This window comes from Globicephala melas, chromosome 15 (assembly GCF_963455315.2).
Source record: "Globicephala melas chromosome 15, mGloMel1.2, whole genome shotgun sequence".
In the NCBI taxonomy this organism is placed as follows: domain Eukaryota; kingdom Metazoa; phylum Chordata; class Mammalia; order Artiodactyla; family Delphinidae; genus Globicephala; species Globicephala melas.
The window spans coordinates 34,585,797-34,610,644 of record NC_083328.1 but is presented as its reverse complement, the minus strand read 5'-3'; the positions used below and the strand labels follow the sequence as shown (position 1 = coordinate 34,610,644).

At 55.4% G+C, this 24,848-nt stretch overlaps 2 protein-coding genes across 2 annotated transcripts in view; both read right to left on the bottom strand.

Moving 5' to 3' along the window:
- Window positions 1-24,848, bottom strand: part of LOC132593487 (sarcalumenin) — a 35,178-nt gene extending 10,330 nt beyond the window's left edge. The window contains exon 1 of the mRNA XM_060285033.2: window positions 24,766-24,848. Within this exon, the coding sequence (XP_060141016.1) occupies window positions 24,766-24,826 (61 nt within the window). The 5' untranslated portion in view covers window positions 24,827-24,848. The remainder of the gene's footprint in view (window positions 1-24,765) is intronic.
- Window positions 1,243-24,671, bottom strand: LOC138842325 (golgin subfamily A member 6-like protein 2). The gene is made up of 2 exons (XM_070043553.1): window positions 24,593-24,671; window positions 1,243-2,339 (listed from the first exon to the last, which is right to left on the bottom strand). Exons 1-2 carry the CDS (start codon window positions 24,669-24,671, stop codon window positions 1,243-1,245), a joined length of 1,176 nt encoding a protein of 391 aa, XP_069899654.1.

Below are 24,848 nucleotides of genomic sequence, written 5' to 3'. Positions count from 1 at the left end.
AGAGGGGGTGAAATAACCTGGAAAGTAATATAATTACAGACAGCGATGTGTGTACGTACGGAAGGAAAGATTCCAGAAGCTAGGAGGGCCTAAGAAGTGTGCCTACGAAGTCTTAGCAGGGGGAGTTAGAAAACTTCCTGAGAGGAGTGGTTTATAGGAGTCTGCATTTGGGGTTCTAAGAGAACCATTGGCCTGGTCAGGTGTGCATTTTATCAGGAAGAGCTGCTACAGGGAGTCTTGGGGAGCGGGGTGGGGAGGGGGGAGGGAGAGGCGGGACCACTGCTGCTTCTGACCCAGCAAGAGATGTCCCTGACCACCTGAGGCTCCAGGGAGGGGTGCTCACATTCCTGGGCCTCTAACATCACAGCTGTTTCTACGGGGGCTGATTGCACAAAGGATTTTCGGTGATAGAAGGAGGATAGACTTGGCCTGTGGGGCAGAGGGAGACCAGTTCCAGGAGGGAGGTGAGAAGAGAAGAATCAATGTGCCTCATGCAGCACCTCAAAAGAGTGATTCTTTCTGAGATCAGATCCAGAACTGGGAGGCCAGGGAAAGGGGAGGGGCTTGCTCCCCCAGCGCGAGTACCTGACAGGTGTGGAAACTAAACTCTGCAAGAAAACCTGTGTTGGAAAGTGAAGATTGACCCCAGTGCCTCCATCCTACAAGCCAGTTCTTGGTCCCGGTCAGTGTACTTGGTGGATGAGGCCACACCTCCCTAGGATGCTACAGCCTCCAATGTTGCCCAGCAGCTTTGGCCCTGCCCCCCCACCCCCCCCCCACCCCGTTCCCCAGCACTGAGAGCAAGCAGGTGGACGGACATCTGTGGGACATCAGTGTCACAGACAGCCCGAGGTTTCTTATCACCATCCTGACATGGCCTAGTCTTCAAGGGGAGATCCCAGGAGCTAGCCCACCAACATGGTCCCGCAGTGCCCCCTCACACCCACCAGCCTGCCTCTGGGCCTGAAATCCTGCCACTATGCCCCCCACCGCCACCCCGTCCTTTGGGTTAAGGCACCGGTCTGTGTTAAAGTGCATTGAGGGACCTTAACCGGTAAGTTTCTGATGGCCTATAACGTGATCAGGTTCCTCTGGGCTCTCCAGGGTCCCTCCGAAGTGGGGATAAGTGGCTAATGAACAGCCCGAAGGCACCCCAAGGGCCGGGCAACCCCCATGGGGCCTCCACCCCACGAACCCGGGGCTGGCTGGGGGCTCTCCCGCCCTGTGGGACCCTGCCTGCCCCTAAACACAAGACCTCCGGGAAGACCGCAGCCGTCCCAATTCCCAGAGCAGCCGCCACGCCCCCGCCAGCCCTCCTCCCCCGCGGAGGTGCCCGGAGCAGCCCTGGGATCCCCTACCCTGAGGCCCCTCCTCCTTGGGCTCCTGCGCCTCGGCCCCCTCGGGCCCCGCGTGCAACTCCTCAGCGCTCGGTCGGGCCCCCTCCTCCCCGCTGCTCGCGCTTCCCGCCGCTTCCTGGGCTCCTTCCACGACTTCCTCCCCGGCTTCTTCCTCTTCCGAGGAGCCCCCTTTTTCTTCCGAACTAGCCCCGTCGCCGCTGTCCTCTTCGGATTCTTCGCCCCCCTCTTCTTCGTAGGAGGCCGCGTCCTCATGGTCCTCGGGCATCCCCTCTGCGGGGCGGTCCTCCTGCGCACCCCCCACCTCTGCGCGCGTGTCCGACGCTGGGCTGGGGCTGGGCTCCCCCTGGTCCTCCGCCCCCTCCGCGGCTTCTGCGTCCAAGTCCGCGACTCCATCTGGCAATTCTGACTCCTGACCGGGCCCTGGGCTGCCCTCCCTTCCTGTCTCGACCTCCTTGCTGAGAGAGTCCCCTGAGTCTTCAGGCTCTGGGGGCCCTGCTGCTGCTTCCTGCGCGGGGTCGTCCCCTAGCGCCTCCGCGGCTTCCTCGGAGACCTCGCCACTCCCAGCTTGTCCCTCCGCCTCCAGTCCTGGGCCCTCTCCTGAGCTGAGCTCTGGCGCCCCCTCCTCCCCGGGCGCCCCCTCCACTCCTGGGGGAAGGGCGCTTGCTCCAGGTGGGCCCGTATCTTCCTCCCCAGACCCCGCAGGTTCCCCGGGGGGAGCTGACTCGGAGGCTGAGGCTTTGGAGAGGCTGGCTTCAGGATCAGAGCCCAGGCGGTTGGTGGCGGGGGCCCCGGCGGCTGTCTTCTCCGAGCCCCCAGCCTCCCTGCCATCTGTGGGGTGAAGGAGCGGGTTCGTCTCTCCAGGGGACGCTTCTGCCTGAAGCGCCCTTTCCTTCTCCTCTAGACTTGGGTCTCCAGCAGAGAAATGATTCTCCAACAAACTGCCAACATCTTCTGTGCCACCCGAAGCGGAAACTTGCAGTTCTAGATGATTAGAACACGATTGGTAAATGTCAAGGGGTTGGCACACGCTTTGCTTCTCAAAAGTCTAACTCAGCCTAGCTCCTGTCTGCAGGAGAGCGGTGCGGACCAGCGGGACTGTGGGGCTCCTCCCTCCCTGGTCTTCATTACCGCCCTGCGTGGCCGGCAGAGCCTCCCTCTTGATGGGAGCCGTGGCTCAGAGCGAACAGCTGACCCACCCCGAGCCCCGCCCCTGACCCTGCCTCTCCAGCCTCCCCGTGGGGATGGAAGTTGGGCGAGCCCTTCCAGCCCTTCCTCAGCCTTGCGGGCAGACACGTGCAGCCTGGCTTACCCGGAGATCTTTCCAGGATAGGACAGATGCATGTCCACCCCACCCCTTATCAGTTCCTAGAGTCATTAACCAGCGTGCTTTTTATATTGCTACCAGCAAAGTAGTGAAAACAGGTGTGTGCTGGCCAGATCCTCTTAGCTTAAGGAGCAGAGCACTTAGGGGATTACTTGTGGCTCTCAACCTTAAGTCACACATCCAATTCTGTCCCCTTAAGGGCAGGCATTTGCTGGCCTCTCTACCTAAGATTAGAGGGGACATGGCCTGAGGAGGAAGAGATACACAAAACGGGCAGGCCTGGGCTTCCTGGTGGCCTTAGCAAACCCCTCCTGAGGGGATCCCCTTCTAAGGGCCCAGAGCTTTACGGGGAGAGCCAAGGGCACTGGGAGAGCAAAGCAGAAGGCAGGAAGGGGCCCAATCTGTGTCAGATGCCTCTGTCAAGGGACAAGTGTGATTTATTTGGACAATGGGGTCAAAAGAGAGGGTGGGGCCTAACCCTTCTGCCCCCTCCCACCCAGATTGGGACCTGTTTAAGGAGGAGACCCACAGAGGGGGAACATTGCCGACACATGGGGATGAGGGGACGGGACCGTGGGTGCCCTGCCTCAGGGTAGCTGAGACATCCCCAGGTCTCCCTTGATTCACAGGACTCTTTCTGAGGAAGCAGCATCCCTCCTCCCTGCTAGGTACAGCGCCTCCTCTCTCAGGCCCAGCTCTGCCTCCCACAAAGAAAAGCCACTTCTTGGAGGTACCTACCCCTTCTGCCTCGGGGTACCCACCCCCTTGTTCCCTGAAAGCTGGGGAAGCCTCCAGAGGCCAGGAACAAATATTTTCTCATTAACCCTCACAGATACAACCTGCTGTCAAATTCAGAAGGATGGGAAGTTTGAGTGCCTTTTATTATAAAGGAGCCCACATGTTGATATAACACTTCCCCCAACAACCTTCACATTTGTGACCACATTCACCTCCCTTATTACTGTCAGCCAGGTTTCAGAAGTGAAGGTCTAGAGAAAGTCTTTGATTTGCCCAAGACACCAGGTGGCTAGAGGGCAAGTGGAACCCAGAACTGCCTGCTCCTTGTCCAGGCCTTCCATGCTACACTGTGTTGAGGGGAGCATAGAGGAACCCCTTCCCGCTGGTACCTCGCCCCTCCCTGCATGCGCCCTCTCTGACCCCTGGACTGCAGGAACCAAGGCTTAATCCTCCCTCTGTTCCCAGAGCTGGGACACTGCCTGACCCCCAGAAAGTGCTATGAAGAGGTCCATGGGGAGATTTGGGTACAATAGGAATTCCTGGTCTCTTAGTGGGGGGAGCTGGAGGTTACTCATTAAAATTTTCTTTCATTACCACCTGAATACCTGTAAGTCCTGATTCCTTTGCTTGCATCTCTATCTCCCCCCCACCCCCACCCTCCCACCCCTGAGAACCTCTGGAAAAAAATCTTATGGCAGGAATTTGGTTTAATCCAAGAGATTGACAGGCCTCTGAGCAGCAAAATATATGTGAGATACATTTGTACAATTATTCAGTGTGCCAGGCAATGCTTGAGCACTTTATGTATAAAACATGAACTTACTTGATCTTACTCAACTTGCTTACTTCTGTAAAACAAGTCTTACTCATCCCCATTTTACAGATGAGAGGACTGGAATTAGAGGCACTGAATGCCTTGCCCAACATCACACAGCTAGCAACTGGCTGAGGCCATTTAACTCCAGAGCTGCCGAGGAGATTGCCTGACCCTACAGAAGGGTTCTACCCTGCCCCCTACCCCATCCTACCCCCCCCCCGTGCTACTCAGCATGTGGTCCAGGCCCCTGCAGCATCAGCATCACCTGGGAACCTGGTAGAGACGCAGACTCTCAGGCCCCAGCCTAGAACCACTGAATCAGAATCTGCATTTTAACAATTCATTTGTTGCATATTACAGTTTGAGAAGCACAGTCTACATGAGCTCAGAAAACTGCCTCTGAACCAGTGGTTCTTGACACTGGCTGTGTATTGATCCCACTCCTCTCCCCCTCCTCAGAGGCTCTGATTGAATCAGTCCAGGGTGTAGCCCCAGAATCAGAATTTACCACCCCCCAAAAAAATAATTGGGGAGCAATTCTAACATGCAGCCAAAGCTGCAAACCTCTGCTCAGTCAAATCATCCTGACCTCAAGGCTTCTGCTCTTGGCCCCTCCCCGCTCGCGTGCCCACTGGAGGCTCCCAAATTAGATGGGTCAACAGGCCTTTGCATTTGACCTTGAAATAGCAGTGGTCAAGGATTCTCCTCTAGGGAATCCAGCCCTTTCCAACAGGCCTTGTCACCCTCTACTATTAATGTTGTTGATGATGATGGTGATGATGATGGTGGTGATAGTGATTTTGATGGTGTTGTTGATGGTGATGATACCGGGCTGAAGAGACTGTGGGTCCTAATGCCTGTGGCATTTCTAATATTGTCAAAACACCATCTGTCCTGGTGGGGGTGAGAGAGCTGCATCCTCTGTAGGGAGATAAGGACCCCAGACTTTGGAGGTATACGTGACCTTCTCACTGTTGTGTATTTCCACGCCTGGACCCTGGACAGGAAGTCAAGTGGGTACATGTGTGTATACACATTCACATCCATACTCTTCCCTGGTTTTTATGACTTAGTGCCAAGCTGCCCTTGCCCTTTCGCTAAGCAATTTGGAGTGAAAAAAAAACCCAGGGTGATGGTTTCATGCCCTGTGACCTTCCTTCCCAGGCTAAAAATAACTTCTCTGACAGAAAGTCTCTCAATGGAACAAGCCATGCCATTGGGTCCCCAGAGCTCAATCCCCAGGAAGCAGCTGTGCCATTGGGCCCAATCTCTCCTCCAGGAGGCAGTCAGAGGCTTCAAGAGCCTCCAGTTAAACTCAGTTCAATTCTGTGAAATCAAACCCAGTGTCTTACCACCCACCCTGGCCTCCCTAGGGTCTTGCTGAAGCCCCCTAGCGGCCCTGGAGGAGGGGTGGGGGACGCAGAGGACCCAGGACATGCTGGCCAGTGTGAGAGCCTGGTAAGATGAGTCTCAGTCTACCCCAGGACACGTGGTACCGCACTGTATGTGCTAATGTCAAGGCAGCCGCCCGGGCCCTGGACAGGGTACGTGAATAGCAAGTCCCCAGCTCAGCCTGGGCGATCATGGGAAGGCCCCTGAGCCTGACAGGCTGGTGCCCCAGGCAAAAAACAGCATAAACTGGCTCTGCTTTCTCTCCTGACGCCCCCTCTGCCGTCAGCCGTTCTCTGGGGGATGGGGGGGGCAACCATTCAGCTGCTCCCCCCCCCACAGCCTTAGTGGGAACCCCAGGCTCAGTTCCTCTCTCCTCTCTCCACCACCAAACACTGGACTTTTTTCCAGCTCCTAACTCTTCCCAAACACTTTTGTGCAGACTCAGGTTACTGTGGAGTTGCCAGGGGACTTGGTGAGTCCACTGCAGAGGAGGAAGCTCTGGCTGGAGAGCTTTAGAGACTTGCCCAAGATCAGGGGTAAAGTTGGGACAGAGCCCAAGTTCATGGCCCTCAGTCTAGAGTTCTTTCTGCTCCCACATGGTTTGCAAACCATGTCGCATGAGATGCTTGGGTTCCATGGAAGGGCCTAGTGGGTGAGGGGAGATGAAGGAGCTGGGGTTCAGCCACTGCCTTGGTACTTCCTGCCCAGCAGCTCTCCTTGGGTCTGTCTGTCCCACTGCCTAAGTCAGGTGGGGTGGGGTGGTTGACAACCACTCTCCTGCCTCCCCTGCCTTCTCCCTAAAAATTCCTCCTCTTGATCATTTTCTCCAGCAGCCCAAGAAGCCCCCTGTCACAGCATCTTTTCACTTTGCTGATCAACATGCACCCGGCACAGAGCTAGATGACATCTGACCTTCACACAGAACTTCATACTTCCCCAAGTAACTTCATGTTCTTCATCCCCCCCAGCAGTCCTCTGAAGCAGGGAAAGCAAGGATTATTAACTTCTCTTGAAATGAGAAAGCAGACACAGCAAAGTCAAGTGTTGGCTCAACAGGCCATCCAGGGCTGGGCTAGCACTCGGGCCAAGAAACAAAGCTGAGCTCTCTGGACCACAGCGAGTGGCATCCAAGCCCTTTCCAAGGGCTTTCTCGGCACAGATGCCCCATCTCCAGGGTTGGGTCAGTGTGAATCTGGGTGTTTCACAAGGTGATTTTAATGAACACCAAAGTTTGAGAATCCCTGCTCTGGGTCACCCTCAGTACCAAGTGTCAGGGAGTCTGTCTCGAGTTTGGAACTGGACCTCGGGAAAAGGGAGGTCAACGCCCAAGATCTTTTGTTTGGTTGACCTGCTTTGGCCGACCTCTTCACGGACCAGAATGTAGGCTCAGTTCCAACCTTCCAAGTCTCCTTAGCACATGTTTCCAAGCATCTGTCGACGTGACTTCTCATCCGTTTGAAGTGAAACCATTGAGTGCAAAGTCACACACAGGTAGAATACACCATTACTCATACATGATTATGCAGATGCGTCATCAGTAAAAAAAAAAAAAAAAAAAAGAGTCCTGGTGGTACAATCACTTTCCTCTTCTACCTCTGGACACACCTGTCCCTGGGAGTCAGGAATAGTGGTCTGGTCGTCCAGGGAGTCCCCCGTCTTTCACCAGGCTGTCCTCTGCCCAGACACTTGGACGTCTCATCTGCGGTGCCTGAGGTGCAGCGGAGGGCACTTCAGAATCAAAGTTCACGAGGCCAGAGCGGCAGCCCAACCCTTCCGTGTTCTAGATCCTGTCCCTGAGCACTCCTGGACTGAGCCAATGGCAGCAACCCCTCTGGCATCACATTTTTTCTTGGCCTTTTTTTTTTTTTTTTTTTTTTGCGGTACGTGGGCCTCTCACTGTTGTGGCCTCTCCCGTTGCGGAGCACAGGCTCCGGAGGCGCAGACTCAGCGGCCATGGCTCACGGGCCCAGCCTCTCGGCGGCATGTGGGATCCTCCCGGACCGGGGTATGAACCTGCGTCCCCTGCATCGGCAGGCGGACTCTCAACCACTGCGCCACCAGGGAAGCCCTTTCTTGGCCTTATTTATAGAGTGAATGTTCACTGCTCAGGGCCCCTTGTTTCTTCACCTCTTGGATGAGTCTTCAGATGGCTTTACAGACGCTGATGCTGAAAAGGAACTTAGGAGGGAAGTGGGACCTCCTGGGACCCTGAGACCCTCTCCCTCACCATCCTGTGGGCCCCTCTCTCCTCCCCCCAGATAAGGAGACCAGGCAGCCATTCACGGAAGGTTCTTTGACTTCCTGGCCAAGTTCCTAAAGTCAAGGCTAATCCCACCAGGACAGCTTGTCCCGGGCTGGACTCTAGCCCCAAAATAATTCACCCAAGGGATAGGACACAATGATGTGGCAGCAGTCAGTGGGAACCATGGGATGGGGGTCAAAAGGGACCTCCTCACAGACGAACTGGTTTGATTTCACTGATCAGGATCCTAAAACTCTGATAAGTGATTTTCCCAAGACCACAGGGCTAGTTAGGCTAGTTAGCAGTGGGCTGGTTCTGGAACCCAGCTCTCCACCAATTCCAGGTCTCTTGAGTTGTCCCAGCATCTGGCCACTCCCCCGCCCACCCCGAAATGAGAGGGGGTGAGTCAGCCTCAGACGGACAGCGACTTCTCTGCCTACCCTCTTCTTCCTCCCTTTGAAAAGGATGTTCAAGACTTCAAGACAATTGTTTTTAACCCATAAAGTCCAGAGATTGACAGAATAACTCCATCCCTCTTCCCCACCCCTAATTCCTGGGAATTCTTGGTTTGGGAGGTACACAGAGAAATCGCCCGGGACCCCACAGCCATGGTGTACACACGTGCTCAGCACTGACGCCTGGAGGATTCATGAATATGGGTGAGTACTCACTTTCAAAAGGCAAGTACCTTTGGAAGAAGCAAAACATTAAGCCCTAAGCCCTGGGTGTGACTCGATCATTAAAGGGATGCTCAGCTTTCCCTGCCTGAAGTGAGCACAGATCCTTGCAGGAGTCATTGGCAATACTTCCTCCATTCAGAGGGGCCAAGGTGGGTGGGAAGGAAAAGGAAGGAGGGAGGGGTGCAAGTTGGATTCTGAGGCAGGCGGGTGGTTTCCCCCACCTCCACCTCCTCACCCGAGAGCTCGAAGACCACCTCTGGGAGGGCTGATGGTCTAACTTTGGGGTACCAGGTAGGGAGCAACCCACTGGGGGCTAAAGGAGTGTGGCTCCCCAAGGTCGCCGTCAGATAAACGCCTTGGGTTCAGGTCGGAGCCGTCATGGGCTTGGCGGGTGTGGGGGAGCAATGACACAGACCCACCTCCTCCCCGAGCCAGGGAAGTGGGAGGAAGCTAGCTTGGTTCTCGAGCTCAGGAACCAGATCTGACACCTTCCTGGGCCAGGCCCACATCTCAGGGCTTTCCTTTGCCACGAGACCCAGAGCCAGACTGGTCTCTCTGGACACCGTTAGAAGCCAGGAGAGCTGGGCTCTGCTCCCTGGAGCCTTCCTCACTGCCATGCAGGTTAGTATATGGGCTGCCCCTCACTCCCCACACCCAGCTCCATTCACCCATAAAACGCAGAGAATGATACCTGCTTTGCCAACCCCTTTGGAGTATTTTAAACATCAGATGATGTTTAAAAACATTCTATGGGGAATTTCCCAGTGGTCCAGTGGTTAGGACTCAGCACTTTCAGTGCCGGGATCTGGGTTCAATCCCTGGTCGGGGAACTAAGATTCTGCAAGTCGTATGGCCAAAAAAAAAAAAAAAAAAAAAGCATTCTATGAATGTCAGGTATGATAATAATAATTTCCTAGAAGAGCAAAGATGCCAGGACAAAAACAGAACGAGCTTTGGACAGAAACCAAGCTGGCTCACCTGCACCCTACTCCACTCAACCCCCTGTTTCTGGGGGTCGGTCAGTGGGCCAGGAGAGGTCTTTCTGCCCGGGGTCCTTCTCCCCTTCTTCCAACTGGAAGCAGCTCAGACAAGGAGCTGTGGGCGCCTGGGGGTGACCCAGCTCTCCATGGTTCCCGCTGGCCTGGGTCGGGAACAGACCTGAGCTACCAACACTCCCGGGCCCAGTCCTCGGCCTCCTCAGCCCCAGGCTAATTCCTGCGGCCACTGACTCCCACTTCCAGGCAGCCCTGACTCACCCAGAAACTTCCGCGACCACACTTGCCTCCCCCTCTGTTTTCTGCCTCCCAGGCCCCTCCCATCCAGCTGTTGAAGTGAGGTGACCCTGCACTTTGCCCCAATGCAAAGGCATATCAGGGCCACATCTGTGTGAGAACGGGTGAGGGCCCTTCCCCGCTCTGGGAACTGGCAGCACGATAGGAGATAGGCCACTCGAGTTGCCCACATGGCCTCATCGCCGTCCTTAAGACCAGTGAGCGCAAGGAGCAAAACAGTACGCCCTTCAGGAGCGACTCAGGCTTCCAGGACACTGCTATGGCCATCCCAGAGACAAGGGAGAGCAGCTCCATCTCCCCCTCAGCGGCATTTTGCTTGTCCAGCAATCAGAGCTAATGTTTCCATGGCTTGGAAGGGCCTCACACACCAGCCTGCATGCCCCGACTACCGCAGCCCCTTCACCTTGGCACCGCCAGCAGCTCTGCCCACCTCCACAGCTCTCCCCCCACCATGCCAGCTCAGGGGTGAGGCGTCATCCTTAGCAAATCTCACCCCCAGGAGCCCCCGCCACCAGGTCCGCTCAGAGGAGTTTAGGCAGGAAGTTCAAGCCAAGGGGAGAGGGTAGGGCAGCAATAACACATGACTATTCCGCCCTGTGTGCCTGGCCCACAGAGCCTTCCAGAAAAACTGCCACCGAGACGCCAAGATGCCAGATCTTTCCACCTTCTCTCACAAAGGGCTTCCCCAAATTTGAGACAGACAGGCTCCCCAAACCTCATCTTTTTTAAAAAAAAAAAAGTATTTATTTATTTGGCTGCGTTGGGTCTTCATCGCTGTGCACAGGCTTTCTCTAGTTGTGGCGAGCGGGGGCTACTCTTCATTGTGGTGCTCGGGCTTCTCATTGCAGTGGCTTCTCTTGTTGTGGAGCACGGAGTCTAGGCGCGCAGGCTCAGTAGTTGTGGCACATGGGCTTAGTTGCTCCGCGGCACGTGGGATCTTCCCAATGCAGGGCTCAAACCTGTGTCCCCTGCATTGGCAGGCGGATTCTTAACCACTGTGCCACCAGGGAAATCCTCATCTTTTTTTTTATGCTTTTTTTTTAAATATAAATTTATTTATTTTTGGCAGCATTGGATCTTCATTGCTGCACGCGGGTTTTCTCTAGTTGCAGCGAGCAGGGGCTACTCTTCGTTGTGGTGCGCGAGCTTCTCATTGCAGTGACTTCTCTTGTTGCGAAGCTGCGTGAGACCAGCTTTTAGTTCTCTGAGTTCAGGACAGCAGAGGTCACAAGACTGGACCAGAGGAGTCTTCCAGCGTCCAGGTCACAGAGAAAGGGCAGAAGACCACCTCCCACATGCTGCTCCTTGAGCAGTACAAACTTCCAAAGCCTCCGGAGCAAATCCATCCGTTACCCTCAGTTATGGCTCCAGAGCTTGGACACCACAGACAAAGATGGCTAGAACACCCAGGCTGCTCTCTGGTGGAATGTCCTAGAGAGCTCACATCTCCACTGGAAGCAGACTGGTTTCCGGTTTGTATCCCCAATACACCTGAACCCCAGACATGTGGGCCCCACTTTCCTGGAGAGCCCGGGCTCCATCTCTCCCGCAGGCCAGGACTCTCAGCCCTCCAGGGGGGCTCCCTCTCGGGACATCCCATCCGGGGAGGAATCATTAAAGCAGTTAAACCCGAGAGCAGCTTCCTTCTCGGGTGGGCTCAGCGTCACCAAGGCCCTGGGTTCTCCATCTCGTCTCTTCAAATACTGAAACCAGACAAGGCTCTCACCACGCATGAGCCTTCTCTTCCTCCGGCACCTGGTGGCCATGCAGACGGGCCATCTACTCCTTAGTTCTTGTGGCTCCTCTGGAGAGAGGAAGGTTAAAGCGAAGGGCAGGATGGAGAGCGGGGCAAGAGCGAGTGGACATTCCGCACATGCTGTCCCCAGGGTGACCCTTCCTGGTCATTACCATGGGCCCCATGCAGGCTCTGCCAGGTCGCACCTGAGGATCCAGCAGGCTGCCTGCCCAAAGGGCCTCCCACCCTTGCCGGATAGGAGTCCCAAATCCCTGCACTGAAGCCTGAGCCTGGTCTTGTATTCCTTTCCCAAAGCTGCTATAACAAAGTGCCACAACCTGGTGGCTTAAAGCAATAGAAATGTATTTTCTCCTGGTTCTGGGGCCAGAAGTCCAATATCAATGTGTCACAGGGCGCTGTTTCCCCCAAAGGCTCTAGGGGAGGTGCCTTCCTGTCTCCTCCAGCTCTGGTGGCTCCCAGCAACCCTTGGCTTGTTAACGGGTGTCTCCAGTCTCTGCCTCCATCACACGTGGCCTTCTCCCTGTACCTCTATTCTGTGTCTCTTATCCTTTTCCTCTAAGGACACCAGTCAGACTAACTAACTACATCTGCAACAACCCTATTTCCAAAACAGGTTGCATTCTGAGATGCTGAAGTTAGGACTTCAGCATATGTTCTCGGGAGACACAATCCAACCTGTAACAGGTCTGCTGACGGCCACATCACCACATGCCTGGGTCGCCCTCTTCTTCCTGTGGATCCAGCCGCACCCAGTCCCTCAAACCAGCTATGTTCCACCGCCCCACGACACCTCCCGGGCCTCACTACCCCAGGCTACACGGGGCCCCCTGACCTCAGCTGACTCAGTGTCCACGACTGTCCACACTGAGCCAGGTAACGCAGCCCCTGCCCTGTGTGGCTGTGACCTGTGTGTGTTGGCGGGGCAGAGGAGGGTGTCATTCCTTCCCTTCTAGTTTGTCATCCCCTCCAGCGCAGAAGGTAGGCCCATTATCTCTTTACACCCCACAGAAGAGCCTGAGAAAGCTCTGAGCACCAAGACTCACACAACAGACGCCTGCGGCATTCTTTAAGAAATCATGCTCAGGACTTCCCTGGTGGCGCAGTGGAGCCTCCCTGCAGGAGGCTGTAGCAGGCTTGACCCTGGCTCACCATCCCAGGCAACGGCCCATCTCCAAGGCCACAGGCGGCCAGCAGGGCTGATGCCCATGAGCTCCAAGAACATTGTGGGTCTGGGGTCTAACTGGCCTTGCTACCCTTCCAGGGGATATTTCTGGAAGGAGAGCACAAAAGGGTGGGAAGTCCTTACCCCTGGGATGGAACCCCAGTGGCCAGGCAGAGCTGCAGGTTCGGGGGGGAAGCCCTGGAAACTCTGTGACTCTGGGGAGGAAGAAGAAAAGAGAAGGACAGAGTCAGGACTCGAATTTGCTCCCGTAATCAGCAGGTGGGCCTCGAACAAGTATTTTAGTTTTCTGTCCCCGTTTCATCAGTAATAAGACAGAAGAGAAAAATATGCACCCTCCCCACCTCCAGATTCGTTCCACCTTCATTCCACTGCTACTGATGGAGCACCTGTTGCGTGTCAGAGGGTGGGAGGCTTAAATGACATGTGATGGAATTCTGAAAGCCGATACTACTAGAAAAGTATACGGAACTTCTACTGGTAGGATAAACTCTCACCCAAACACATCTCCACACAAGAACATATACGCCGATGTTCACAGCAGCATTATTCACAATAACCAAAAAGTGGAAACAACCCAAATGTTCATCAATGGATGAATGGATAAACAAAATGTGGTCCATCCATACAGTGGAATATTATCAGCCATAAAAAGAAATGAAGCACTGACACAGGCTACACGGTGGATGAAGCTTGAAGACATGATGCTCGGTGAATGAAGCCAGACACAAAACACCATATATTGCATGATTCCATTTACATGAAATGTCCAGAACAGGGAAACCCAGAGAGGCAGAAAGCAGATTAGTGGCAGCCAGGGGATGGGAGGCTGGGCAGGGGTGGAACAGGGCAGGGGGTGGGGTGACTGCTGATGGACACGGGGGTTTCTCTTTGAGGTGAAGAAAAATATTCTAGAATTGACTGTGCTGATAGTTACACATTTCTGTGAATATACTAAAAACTATTGAATTGTACACTTTAAATGGGCAAATTGTAGAGTATATTAATTATATCTCAATAAAGCTGTTCCAAAAATGGGGCTTCCCTGGTGGCGCAGTGGTTAAGAATCCACCTGCCAATGCAGGGGACACGGGTTCGAGCCCTGGTCCAGGAAGATCCCACATGCCGTGGAGCAACTAAACCTGTGCGCCACAACTACTGTGCCTGCGCTCTAAAGCCTGCGAGCCACAACTACTGAGCCCATGTGCTGCATATACTGAAGCCCTCACTCTCTAGAGCCCGTGCTCCGCAACAAGAGAGGCCACCGCAATAAGCCCGTGCACCACAACGAAGAGTAGCCCCCGCTCACTGCAACTAGAGAAAGCCCGCACGCAGCAACGAAGACCCAACAAAGCCAAGAATAATAAATTAATAAAAATAAATAAATTTTAAAAAAAAAAGCATTAGGACATCCCTGGAGGTCCAGTGGTTAAGATGTGGCACTTTCACTGCGGGAAACTAAGATCCCAGGGCTTGGCCAAAAAAAAAAAAAGCACATAAAGCATCTACACTTCTTTTCTTTCTCCAAAACCTTAGTTGAACCTGTTGTCTACCTTCAAAATCTATCCTCAATTTAACTGTTTCTCCCCCGCCCCCACCAGCCCTGGCCCCAGGTGCTGTTGTCTCTCACCTGGACTGTGGAACAGCCCCTTCCTGAGCCCCTTGCCCCCCTCTGCACTCACCCTCCAACGCTGCCCACCCCCACCCGTCTCTGTCTCTTTGCTTCGCTCTTCCGGGGAGCGTGAGGCCCCCCTTCCTCCCTGTGCTGTGCTTTCTGCTGGGAATGCTCCCCACATAACTGCCTAGTTCTCTCCGCTCCTTCCCTGAGTCTTGGCTTCTGGTCAGCTTCTCTGCCAGGCCTCCCGGCCACCCTGGTGAGGCTACCTCCCAACCCACCTTCCCCTCTTTCCATCCTAGTCTCTTTCTCAGCTGCACCTATAAATATCTAATGAACTAGATAACTTACTTATCTGGTTTCCTGTCTATCAGAGATTTTTGTATCCCAGCACCTGAACAGCCATTGGATGGATGGATGGATGGTGGCAAAACATGAGGCCTTCCCTTAACTCAGAAAGTTCAAAGTTCCAGAAGACAGGAGATTCAGGACCAGGATTCAGAGCCAGAGAAGTACCCACGGGCGAGGTCACTTTACCTGCGCAGTCCTATTATTCTGTGATCAAGGGTCCTAGGAGGATCTGCCTTACCAGCTCAGGAGGTTGCTGTGATAACCACGATCTGGATTCCTAAATATAAAGATCCTCCCCTTAAAGAAATAGCAGCTAATTGGAGCGGCGGCGGGCAGACAGGAAGAGAGAACTTGCTTCCTGGCTGCAGAGTTTCAGTGCCAGGCAGGGATGTGGACCCCGGGGGCTCATCGTAGGAGCTCCTGGGGTAGGAGGGATAGGGTATTTTGGGTGCAAAATGACCAGCAAAATGCTGGTGAGCATTTCTGGAAAGACGAGGGGCCCCTGGAGAACTGCCCCCACCCCTGCGCTCCTCCAGAGCCAGGACAAACCACAGAGAGCGCCACAGAGCCACAGTCACCAGCTCCCAGAGCTGGCCGACACCCCAGTCTCTGGGTTGGGGACCCCTAACTCCGCTGTGAGGAGACCCAGACACCTTCCAGCTAGGGGCTCCTGCCGGCAAGGAGAGCGTAGGAAGGCAGAAGCTGAGAGGTGGACCCCTCGTGGATGGCGGCAGAGGGTCACCGGGAAGTTCTTTCTCCAAGTGGCGTCTGCAGAGTAGTAGGAGGGGCCTGCATCCTCCTCCTCCCCTGCCAAGCACGTAGGAGACAGTGCAGGGGTGGGTGCTGGTGCTCACTCCCCAGGAGAGTTTCTGGGTTCTCAGCTCACCACTCTCCCCATCACACGACCAGCCGGAAACCAGACCCCCTGCCCTCAGCACATGTCTATTCCTGGAAAATTCTCCCCACTGTCCTCCCCAGCACCACCGCTAGGCTAGGTGCTGCTCCTGGAATCCCCTGCCCCTGGCCAGCTGTCCATCCATTCATTCAACACACTTGTCCAGGGAATGTCAGCAGAGCTCCAGGTTAGCCGCTAGTGCAATCGCGTAGGCAGTGGGGCCCGAGAGAGGACCAAGGAAACAGGTGCGACCACCTGGGAGAGAGACGAGAACAATCTGTTCACAGCCAGCAACTGCTCAGCAGCCTGGGTCCAGAGCTAAGGAACCATAGTGGTTGAAGAGCGTCCCATCTGGAACCTCAGGATGTGATATGATTTGGAAATAGGGTCTGTGCGGAGGTAATTAGTCAAGATGAGGTCATATTGGATTAGGGTGGGCCCTGAATCCAATGACTGGTGCTCTTATAAGAGGAGGAGAGGGCTTCCCTGGTGGCGCAGTGGTTAACAATCCGCCTGCCAATGCAGGGGACACGGGTTCAAGCCCTGGTCTGGGAAGATCTCACATGCTGAGGAGCAACTGAGCCCATGTGCCACAACTACTGAGCCTGCGCTCCTAGAGCCCGTACTTCGCAACAAGAGAAGCCACTGCAATGAGAAGCCCGCGCACCTCAACGAAGAGTAGCCCCTGCTCGCTGCAACTAGAGAAAGCCAGTGTGCAGCAACGAAGACCCAACGCAGCCAAAAATAAATAAATAAATAAAATTAATTTAAAATATATATATATATTAAAAAAAAAAAAAAGAGGAGGAGACACACAGAGAAGAGGCCATGTGAGGACAGAGGCACAGATTGGAGAGATGCAGCCACCAGCCAAGGAAGGCCTAGGCCTGCGGACCCACCAGAAGCTGGCAGGAAGGATCCTCCCCAGGAGCCTCCAGAGGGAGCGCGGCCCTGCCCACACCTTGATTTCAGACTTCTGGCCTCCAGACTGGGAGAGAATACATTTCTGTTGTTTGAAGCCACCCAGTTTGGAGTCATTTGTTATGGCAGCCCCAGGAAAATAATATAGGAACCAACACCTAACTCAGACCTACAAAAGCTTCCCGGTCCCTCTCTTGCTAACTTGGTCACGCTCACCAGCCCCAGGGCCCCGGCCCCATCCCCTGCTCCCCCTCTCCCGGCAAGCTCTGACTACTCCCCGAGGTGTCCAAGTTTCATGATATTTGAGGAAACCAGAGGCAGATGTCAAGCTACAGGAATACTGTCCGCAGCGAGACCCTGTACTCATTGTCACAGTCCTTTTAACCTTAAGAAGCGTCTAAGATCGAAAAACATCCTAAGCATCCAATAACCATTTTCTTATTTTAGTCAAATAACAACCCCAGGCTGTAAATAGGGCAAGTATTATTATCCTGTTTTACGGGCAAGCAAACAGGTGCAGAAATGGTAAGGGGCTTGGTGGCGAATTATGACAATGCCAGGGCTTGCTCTGTCCTCAAGTCCCAGAGTGCATGCCACCCCCACCCCAGGCACACGTGTGGGCAGCCCTGGGGAAGGGGGGTCTGGATGGAGAGGCCACTGGCCTAAACTATCCACTCAAAAACAAAACTGAGGCAGGAAAAGACAGGAGAAGGAGGTGGATTCGCCACAGGACTTCTGTTTCTGTCACAGCCGGGACCCAGGCTCTTTCTGCTGGGAGCCTGAGGCCAGGATGGGCTCCCCCAGGCCACAGCAAGGGCTGTGACCCCTCACCAGTTTGTCCAGACCCCTTCCCAGGTCCCAGGGAGCATTCCTGGTGTCTTCGCCTCCTGGGATAAGCTAGAGAAATAAGCGATCTTCTATTACCTGATCCTTGGAACAAAGGGCAGAAGGAAAGACCAAGTAACCAGCAGTGGCTGAAAGCCTCTCTGGTGAGTGCAGGTGTACAGGGCAGGCAGCTATGGAATCAGATGCACTTCAGAGACCTAGTGATCAAGGCGATGGCTTTGTCCTCACCTATTGCCATCTAGGGAAAATTCTATGGGAGGCAGATGAATGGCCACTTGGAGGAGAACCAGGAGCAGCAGTTTTGGCAGCGACCAGGTGCGGGAGGGAGGGTTTGCTCCCAAACCCCAGGGCTCTCCCCTGGCCTGGTTGTGGGCTGATCTCCCAGTGCAACCCAATTCCTGCAGGCCCAGAACTCCAGGCCAGACTTTGCCTGCACCTGTTTGAGCTCAAAATGCAGTCCCCACTCTAGAAGTATCCAAAAATATCCGAGAGGGAGGAGAAGGGGAGGGGCTCACTGGAAGGGGAGGAGGCTAGAGTATGCTGAGGGCTAGGGAGAGAGCCACTTGGCTTGGCATTCAAGGCCCTTCCAAATGGGCTCCAACCCATCAGGGTGGTCTGATCTCCCCAAACAGGAGCCCCACAATCTAGCCAGAGCCGGTGTCAGCCCGTCCCTGCCAGCGCAATGCTCCGAGCTCCCCCACTCCTGGCTTTGATCACCATCTTCAGATACTCCACTGTCTCTGCATCCTCATTCATCAGACATTGTCGAGTGCCTCCAGTGAGCCAGGTGCAGTGCTAAGTGTTGGTAATGGAGTGGTGAGCAAATTAAACAAATGCGCAGCCCTGTCCTCTTGCAGCTGGCAGTCCAGCAATGGTCCCCTTCCTCCCAGTGTAGCTGAAACCCTGCCCCTCCATGAGGCCAACCTTCCAGCCCTCCTCTGAACTCCAACCAGAGCTGCCAGGGGTGTTAGTTACACTTTTTTTCAGTGCGCGTCGTCTCCTTAAATAGAATGTGGCTCCTGGGGGCAGGGCCACAGCCCATTCCTGCCTGCACAGCGTGGCCAGCTGGGACCTCACAATGGGCCATAGCCCATTCCTGCCTGCACAGCGTGGCCAGCTGGGACCTCACAATGGGCACAGCCTGGCCTTGGGGCTGGAGAGCTGGGCCTTTCAGAGAAGGGCCCCCATCCGCCTCATCTTTCCGGCCTCTCCCATCAAGTGCCCACCTTGTGTGATTAACCAGCCCCACCCTTCCTCCCCTCTGTTCCTGCTGCGTCCAAATCCACATTGCACCCTCATGCCTCTTGCTGATCACGTACTGCCTGTCACCCCAAGTCACAAGTCCATCCTGGCTCCCAACCCAGGGTGGGCTCCCCAGGGATGGTCACATCACCCATTTCTTCAGGACCCTCTGCTTCTGAGGAGCTCTCCTCTCCCCAGGACTGGCCACACAGCCTGTGCTCATTCTGTGCCCTTGAGCACTCTCTCTGAGTTGACAGAGGGCTAGAGGTCAAGTGCTCTCCAGGTTGTGAAAGACAAGGACCCCTGGGGAAGGGCCCACCCAAGGGCCAGAGGAGAAAAGCCTCTTCTGATCACTTAACAGCCTTGAAATGAACCTGGGGAGCCTGCCCCAGCTGGGCCAACCTCCCACCCGAAATCCTTCTGGGTCCTGGACTGAGAGCTGGACAGAGCAAGAGCGACTGTGCCTTCCTGTCGTCCCGATGACACAATCCCAGGAAAGACAGGCTCCTGGGATGGGGCCAGGCAGCGGCTGCCAGCCAGCCCCATGGTCTCCTGGTCTTTCAGAAGCAGGCCTCTGGGCACACCCACAACCAGGCTCCCCTCCACACCAGCCCAGCCGGGGAAGAGCTGGAGGGTAGAGAGGTAGCTACTGTAGGCCCTGCCTGGGGCTGTGAACAGCTGACCTAACAGCTCAGGCATTTTAAAAGCAGATTCCACCAAACCCCTCATGCTGAGGATGGGCAGCTCAGGACAGGCTAATCTGGAGCTCTCTGAGAGGGAGGACAAGGAAGCAAAGAGTGCAGGCTTGTCCCCGGGGCAGAGGGGTACCTGGGACCTTGACTCTGAACAAATCCTCCTTTGGGGCTGGAGAGGGATGCGGCTGAAACCAAATGGAACAGGATGTCCCTGAACCCAGAGAAAGACACAGCACAGGTGACACAGACCAGGAAATGGATGTCTCCAGAAACTCAGCTAAAACTGACCCATCCCATTTGCCGAATTATGCTACCCGCTTCACCTCCAGCTGAGGTCACAAAGGCTGGGGGTGAGCAGAGAGGATGGGGCCTCCTGAGGACTGAGCAAGTTCTGCAGCTGTGGCCACCGTGGCTCCAGTCCACTCCCTGCCTCCCTCTTTCAGGGTCCAGTAGAGAAAGCCCCGCTCTACAGCTCACCCCTCGGCACTCAGAATCGATGGACTATCTATTGCCTCAATGCCGTGATTAGGGACTTTGGGTAAGACCTTGCCCACCAGAGCAATGAGAAATTCCATGTTAGAGATGCATTCCTTAAGGTAAAATCTTCTGACTCTTTTGAAACAAGTGGTTTGGGAAAGTGACAGTTTAAGTGTTGAGCCATTGACCCTTGTTGGAACAAGTTTCAGGGCATATATTATGGGGGGACAGAGCAGGGCCGGTGTTGGGGGAGAGAAGGGAATCACCAAGAGGGAGAAAAGGAACCCGACAGGGCAGAGGTAGGATTCTGAAGCCAGACTTCTACCTCCCGAGTCCAGATGGCCCCTGAGAAGGCAGGTGAGGCAGGTGAGTGGTCTTAGAGGGGCCTGGCCTCCCAGAGCAGATTGTGGGTCCCCTCAGCCCAAAATGAGTCCCGCCGATGGGCCAGGGAGCCACAGAGGGAGGCCTTGCAGCCACCGGGAAAACACCCTGGAGGAAACCTGAGCCCAGCTGCCTCTGGGCTGTGTGCCCCCCAGCGGCTTCCACTGAGGTAATCTAACCCGAGTCTGAACACAGCGCTTTCGGGTGCAGGCCCAGTGCACATCTGCGGAATGAACACCTCGGGTGTGGAGCCTGGGGTCGGATTTTGGGGCTGGTAAACCAACAGCAAGAGACCAACATCCACTGTGCCTAAAATGCTGATTCACTGGCCATCTCCTGGCCTCATCTCGGACGGGACTGGAGACCAGGCTCTGGTCTGGGCCCTGCTGTGCAAGTCCACACATCTTGGGACAACCAGCCTCCCTTTCCACCCCACAGGGTTCTTGGGCAGATCAGCTGGTTCCTTCCCCTCCATGGCCCTCCCCACTCCATAGCAATCCCCAGTATAGACCAGGATCCCCACTTCCTAGTGCAGCTCCCTGACGGGTACTAGGGCTACTGAGGGGACCTCGAGTGTATGGTGTCCCTCTGGGGTCTCCACGACATGTCTCCTCAGACCCACCTAGGACCTGTGCATCCCACTCAAGCTCTGACGTCCAGGCCACTCCATCCACTGTGTTCATCAGCCTTTCCTGCTCCTCTGAGCCCTCCTGCCAGCCCATAAACACACAGCCTCCTCTGGCAAACCCACCCACCGCCACCTCCTCTTAGGGTCATTTATCCTTCACAGACTTAATGTTAAAAGTCTCACTGGGTGAATGTGTTGCCTCCCTGTCCTCACTGAATAATATGAGCCGTTCGTTGACAGTTCTCGGCTTCCTGGTGTCCAAGCTAACACCTCACCTTCCATGGCTTCTCCGTGAGACTCACTGCCTCTCCAGGAAGCATCCTTCCGCTCCGCTGTCAGGTCCCACCTCTGCCTGGATCTCATTCCATCTTCCTGAAATCCATTTATCTTCTTCCTCTTCCCACTCCCCAGGGTCCGGTCCTTGAATCTCTTTCTCTGCGACAGCTTCCTTGGCAATCTCACAGCCTCACCCTCATCTTTACTCAAACAAATCTCATCTCTGGATCCCCAGACCTGACTTTCCTCCTAAGCTAACTATCTCCATCCAGATGTCCCCCAGAACCCAAAATTCATAAGGACCCCAGATGAACTTTTAAAATTGGTTCTTTTATGATCCTGGTCTTTTTTTTTTTCTGGCAAGGTCATACCAGCTGTGACCTACACTATCCTCGAGCAATATTTAAATGTAAGGGGTTGTGAGTCCAGCTTTAGATTGGATTTGGAGTAGGGGAGGGGCATCCCACAGCGGCAGACCCCACCCGTTCCCCCTGCCCCAGTCACCACCCTTGTTCCAGGCCAGAAGGCATCATATCTATGCCCTGTACTGGCCTCTCAGACCACGTTGAAGGAGGACCAGCCATCTTTCTCCTGTGTCCAAAGGGATTAGGCTCCTTCCCAGCCCACCACACCTAAGCGAGCACCAAAGGGCCAGGTGGATGCAACTGGCCTCGTCAGGGCCTCCTTCTGGTCCAGAATTCCAGCTCTGGCCCTTGAACTAGCTGTCTGAGCTTCACTGTCACACCCAGATGGGAGACAAAGCCAGCATTTCCCAAACTGTGGTTCCACAGGCCACCAGGCAAGGTGCCCACATCTGAGGGCTGCATCCATTGAGCAAATCCAGACTAGTGCCTCACACGGTGGACCACGTGCTCCCTATGGCTCATCCAGCTGCACTGAGCCAGGAGTCGGGGACCTTGCTGGGGACACAACTTGCAGGAGGGCTGGAGAGGCTTCTGGGGTCTGCTATCTCCCCAGGACCCCTGAGCACATGACCTTTTCTCAGAGCCCTCCCCACGGTGGATCGTGGTATCTGGGCTGCCGTGCAGAGGGTATATGAAAACCGCCTCCTTCCAGGTGGGTGAGGAAGGGTCACGAAGGAGTTCCTGAGAGACCCCCATCGCTCATGGAGGGCCTTTGGGAGCCCCAGTGTGAACCAACCTCTCTCCATTGGATGTCAGGGTGGGGCCAGAACAGGTGGGCAAGTCTGCAAACCAGGGCTGGGCTGGAGGAAACAGATGAGCAGACTCAGGACACCTGCCATCCCCCCATCTCTGCCTCAAGCAGGTAATGGGAAACAAGGATGTCCCAAATTCGGCCTAACAAATGCCAGCAGCTTAAGCCCAAAGCAATGTTTTCTCAGCCCCTCTCCCATCCCACCCCACATGCTCTCTGAGGAGTCAAAGTTCAAAGGCATCAGTCTTGACCTGTATCCCGAGGGAAGCTAGCCTCCTGTGGCCTCACGCCCACAGACAGAGGGACTGGGGCGTCCAAGGAGGCCTGTCAGAGAGAGAGCAGCTGAGGGAGGACAGAAACTCCCAGGTGGGCTAAGACTAGCCCTGGCTGGGTGTGCCTGCCACTGAATTGCTGTCTGACCTTGAACATGGCTCTCTTTCCTCTGGCTTTCGCTCCCTTACCTGGACAATGAGCAGACTGAGTAAACCCTCTTGGGGCTGTTCTCCTCTGTCCTTGAGCAGGCTTTTCCCCAGGCCAGGTCCCTGAGACAAAGAGGAGGACCCCGAGACCAAGGACTAGGGTGGATCAGGGTTCGGGGGGGAGGCTGTGGAGCCCATCACCCCAGATCAGAGGGCCACGGGAGCAACATGGGCACAAGAGAAGGAAGGGCAGCTCTGTACGGTCCCCCCAGGAAGCAGGAAGGGGAGTTAGAGAGAAGTTTGCCTGCCACAGGTGAGAGGCGAGTGACACGGGAATGGAAATGAGGATTCAGCAGTGGGGTGGGAAGTTCAGGACCAAAGCTGCTGCCTGTGGGCACGGTGGCATTTACCGGGTGGCATATTTTAGGGGAAAGTCAACCAGTAGGAAGGACTGTCATTATGCGGGTGGGGGGAAGCCACTCTTATGGCTGAAATCTCCCCCAGGTATCGCAGGAGGAAGCAGTCTTTGGGGTGTGCAATATGCATCTGGAGGGGTGAGAAAGCCCACCGCCGGGAAGAACGCACAGCCCAAGTCCTGAGCTGGGGTGAGGAGGGCGGGAACCTCGCACACTGGTGGACAACCCTTTCCCGGAAGCCAGGTCAGGGTCACACCGCAGAGTTTGCGAAGGAAAGGGCCTGCAAAGAGAGGATTTTTGCACAGAGCACCCACCCGCCTCCTTTCCCAACAGCAAGATCCCCCAATGAGGCCTGTGGAACATTCCAGATGTCCAGTTCCCTTCGTGGAAGGAAAGATAAAGGATGTCCCTAAAAGGCTAAAAGTTCCTGGGGCAGCGGCATGGAAGCAGAGCGAGGTGGCAGCTGGGGCCGGGCGGAGCTGGGGAGAGGGTGGCAGTGGATCCCGGGCTCAGGATCAAATGACACGACTGTTTCCATACTTAGCCGCCTGACAGCCGCTTGGAATCCTCGCCACCCCAGCCACTGCAGCCCCACGGAGCCCAAATTAACTCAAGGACAGACAAGGGCAGGGCCCAGCGGCACACGCGAGGCCAGAGCCCCCCACCTTGGTCTCTAACCCCCCAGGGAATGGCTGCTTCTCCTGCCTGCCACAGGCTCTCCTGCCTGGGTCTGGGACCTCAAGAAACAGAAGCTCCCAGGCCCCACGATCCCCAGCGCAGAGGAAGCCAGACGTCGCGAAAAGGCAAAGCAGGAGTTCCGGGTTCCTGGGGGTCCCCAGAGCACCCCTGGAGCATCCCTGAGAGGAACTCAGCCCCAGGAGTCTTGGGAACAAAGGTGGCAAAATGCTCGAGTACCCCTTCCATGCCTATAAATAACCCCCATGCCGTAACCAGAGCCACTGCCTCTGCCACACAAAGTGCTGAGATGTCAAAGGAAAACCACGGCACGCAGGCCCCAGCCCCCTTCCAATGAAGCCCCCAGCCTAGCCCAGCTTCACTCGAGTGGGTTCCATTCCTCCTCTGAACTGTGTCCAATTTGGTTTCCAGCCTGATCCCCAACTTTTATCTCCAATCCCGTCCCAAACTGACCCCCACTCTGTCCCATTGTTTCCAAGCTGTGCCCCCCCCACCCCGCCCTCACTCATGCAAAGCCAGGCCTCTGCGATCTCCACCAGGTGGGAGGGTCAACTCAACGACATCCAGGGGCCCCTCCACCTCCAAGATCGGGGTCTCTGTCCATCTAGGAGGCTCTAGTCTTGACTTTTGGGGTTCTCTTCCACAACATCTACTGGCCAGCCCTTGTCTCTGGCCCTGGCCCCCTGCTCCAGGCCTTGCACCTGCCTGCCCCTCTCGGGTCACGGCTTCCGCTCCCTCTGGCCTCCCCACAAGCCCCAAGTGCTCTCAGGTCTCCACACCCTGTGCCTTCTCGGTGAGACCGGCTGGGAGCAAAGGTCTGCCAGCAGCTCCAGGAATCACGGAGGCCTCATCCTCCATCTCCCGCCCGAGCCTCCCACCCCATGGTAAACATAAAACCTCGGGGGCTCGTGGGGGTCGCAGTCTGGCCTGGCTGACAGGGCAGGGGTCATACCTGCTTGTCCTGGGAGCAGAAGCGAGGCCACGAAGCAGCAGAGCAGGACCAGCGCCTTCATCGTGACTGCCAAGAGAGCCCAG

Bases quoted from the DNA above. Each gene is read 5' to 3' on its own strand.
- LOC138842325 (XM_070043553.1), bottom strand. From the start codon at position 24,671: ATGGAGGATGAGGCCTCCGTGATTCCTGGAGCTGCTGGCAGACCTTTG. The intron at 2,340-24,592 runs GTGTGGAGACCT...CTAATCATCTAG, and splicing joins TCTCACCGAGAAGGCACAGG to AACTGCAAGTTTCCGCTTCG.